This window comes from Cucumis melo, chromosome 6, assembly GCF_025177605.1.
Source record: "Cucumis melo cultivar AY chromosome 6, USDA_Cmelo_AY_1.0, whole genome shotgun sequence".
Taxonomy (NCBI): domain Eukaryota; kingdom Viridiplantae; phylum Streptophyta; class Magnoliopsida; order Cucurbitales; family Cucurbitaceae; genus Cucumis; species Cucumis melo.
In genome coordinates, this window is record NC_066862.1 from 18,643,162 (window position 1) to 18,645,673 (window position 2,512).

General features: G+C 36.9%; 1 protein-coding gene across 1 annotated transcript; it reads left to right on the forward strand.

Annotated features, from left to right (window-relative positions):
- Positions 1-2,512, forward strand: LOC103493303 (GDSL esterase/lipase At1g71691-like). The gene is made up of 5 exons (XM_008453998.3): positions 1-492; positions 613-740; positions 989-1,228; positions 1,490-1,745; positions 1,834-2,512. The coding sequence occupies exons 1-5, from the start codon at positions 129-131 to the stop codon at positions 2,061-2,063; spliced, it is 1,218 nt and encodes a 405-aa protein (XP_008452220.1). The 5' UTR covers positions 1-128; the 3' UTR covers positions 2,064-2,512.

The window sequence follows — 2,512 nt, forward strand, 5'->3', positions numbered from 1 at the left end:
AGCATAGCATAGTTTGGAAAATAGAAGGTAAAAGTTTGAGGAAGGAGTTGAAGCCTTGATTTTCCCGCCATATTCAACCTTCTTAATTTCAATCACAGTCACTATCTTTCCCTTCCAAGCTAAAATTAATGGCCCTTAGTCTCCCAATTTCCCTATTCTTCATCCTCATTTCCTCCGTTTTTCTTCAATCAGCAACACCTCTCCCAAACTCTGCACCTCATCCCAATCCTTTGGCTCCAAGTACTCCTAATGACGGTTTCACAACCATTCCAAATTCTTCTTTTCCCATTCCTCCATCACCCCTCCCTCCTCCGCCCTCCAACTCTCTTGTTCCCGCCCTTTTCGTCATCGGCGACTCCACCGTCGACTCCGGCACCAATAATTTCCTCGGAACTTTCGCCCGCGCCGATCATCTTCCCTATGGTCGAGATTTCGACACGCATACTCCCACCGGAAGGTTCTGTAATGGAAGGATTCCCGTCGATTTTCTTGGTATTTTTTTTTCTTTAAATTTTCTTGATTCTTTTTGTTCTTCTTTTTGGATATGCTGTGACTTCTTTAAAAATTCTTTGGGTTTGATTTCTTGTTTTTGTTTCTGGATGTTCTTCTCAGCCCTTCGTCTTGGACTTCCGTTTGTTCCGAGTTATCTTGGACATGTTGGAGCAGTGGAAGATATGATTCAAGGAGTGAATTACGCATCGGCCAGTGCTGGAGTTATCTTCACTAGTGGATCGGAATTGGTACTTCTTTTCTTTAATTAATTTCCATTGGTTTTATTCGTTGATTAAAAGAAAATCATCCAGAATTATGCAAATGGGAGGGTTTCAAGGCAAATTGATTTCCGTTTCTTTTTGCAATGTAACGTTCTGTTATAAATTATAATATCATAGGAGTAAAAGGAGTTTGATAGTGTATCAAGTAATCTTGGGTTAATTTTAACTTAGTATTATGGTTTCTTGTATGCCAATTTTCTCTTTATTTGTAACAGGGCCAACACATCTCCTTTACACAACAAATTCAACAATTCATGGACACTTTTCAACAGTTTGTTCTAAATATGGGCGAGAAGGCCGCTGCCGATCACATTTCCAATTCAGTCTTTTACATATCAATTGGAATCAATGATTATATTCATTACTATCTGTTTAATATATCTAATGTTCAAAATCTTTTCCCTCCATGGAATTTTAACCAATTTCTTGCCGCCACAATCAGACAGGAAATCAAGGTGATTTTATTGTATATAATTTTTGGTACATAATAGAAAAAATGTATGTACATACATTACCCATTATGCCATATCTTTTCCTTCGTGATATTGTTATTATGCACATATTTTCATTTTCCAAAGTTTGAGCTGTTGGATTATTTTAGATATTGGAAACTAACCCTACATTGTAAACTTTGCATAGAAGTTTTGTTTATTTCCACTATGTTAATTTATCAATTGTTCAATAACTTCTTAAAAGACTTTGTGTTGATGGTCCAGAATTTGTATAACATGAATGCAAGGAGAATCGTTGTAATGGGATTGGCACCTATTGGTTGTGCTCCTTTCTACTTATGGCAGTATCGTAGTGAGAATGGAGCATGTATTGAGGAGATAAATGATATGGTTATGGAGTTCAACTTTGCCATGAGGTACATGGTCGAGGAGCTTGGCATGGAGTTGCCCGATTCAAGTATAATCTTCTGTGATTTGCTTGAAGGTTCAATGGATATTTTGAAGAATCATGAATATTATGGTGAATGACAATCTAACTTCTTTTTACTCTCTTAACCATAATCCAAATTTGTCTCTCTCATTGTGTTAGTCTCTTCTTTTCCATCTAGGTTTCAATGTAACTTCAAATGCTTGTTGTGGGTTTGGTCGTTACAATGGTTGGATTATGTGCATCTCACCAATTATGGCTTGTAAAAATGCTTCTAATCATATTTGGTGGGACCAATTTCATCCAACAGATGCAGTAAATGCTATTCTTGCAGATAACGTGTGGAATGGCCTCCACACAACAATGTGCTATCCAAAGAACTTGCAGGATGTGATAAACTCCCATGGCTGAAGGATACTTTGGTCAGGCTTGTTCATTCACAAAGCTATACACCAACATATTCCAACATAATACTTGTTATCGCTCAACCACTCCTCCAACAACAGTATTCATATAGGAAATGGTGGCATAAATAAACTTGCAGAAGAATTCCAAATGCTTTGCTTGCTTTCTAGAAGTATGGTGGTGATCGGGGCCTATTTGGTAACTAATAGGGATTGAAATAAGACAATTGCTTATATTTTACTCTAGTGCATAGTCAGTATCGAAGATGATTTTTTTGTATGCCTTTGTTTTCTTTTATCTTCTTAATGAAAGCTCTTTGGATTTTATTTTCTACATTGTTTGAGCATGGCGAGGAAGCTAAGAGCAGTTGAGCAACGAGGAAAAGTAAGTAAAGATCCCTCAAAATAAGATTGTAATTTAAGATGATTAAGGACATAACTTTTCGTCGTTCTGAA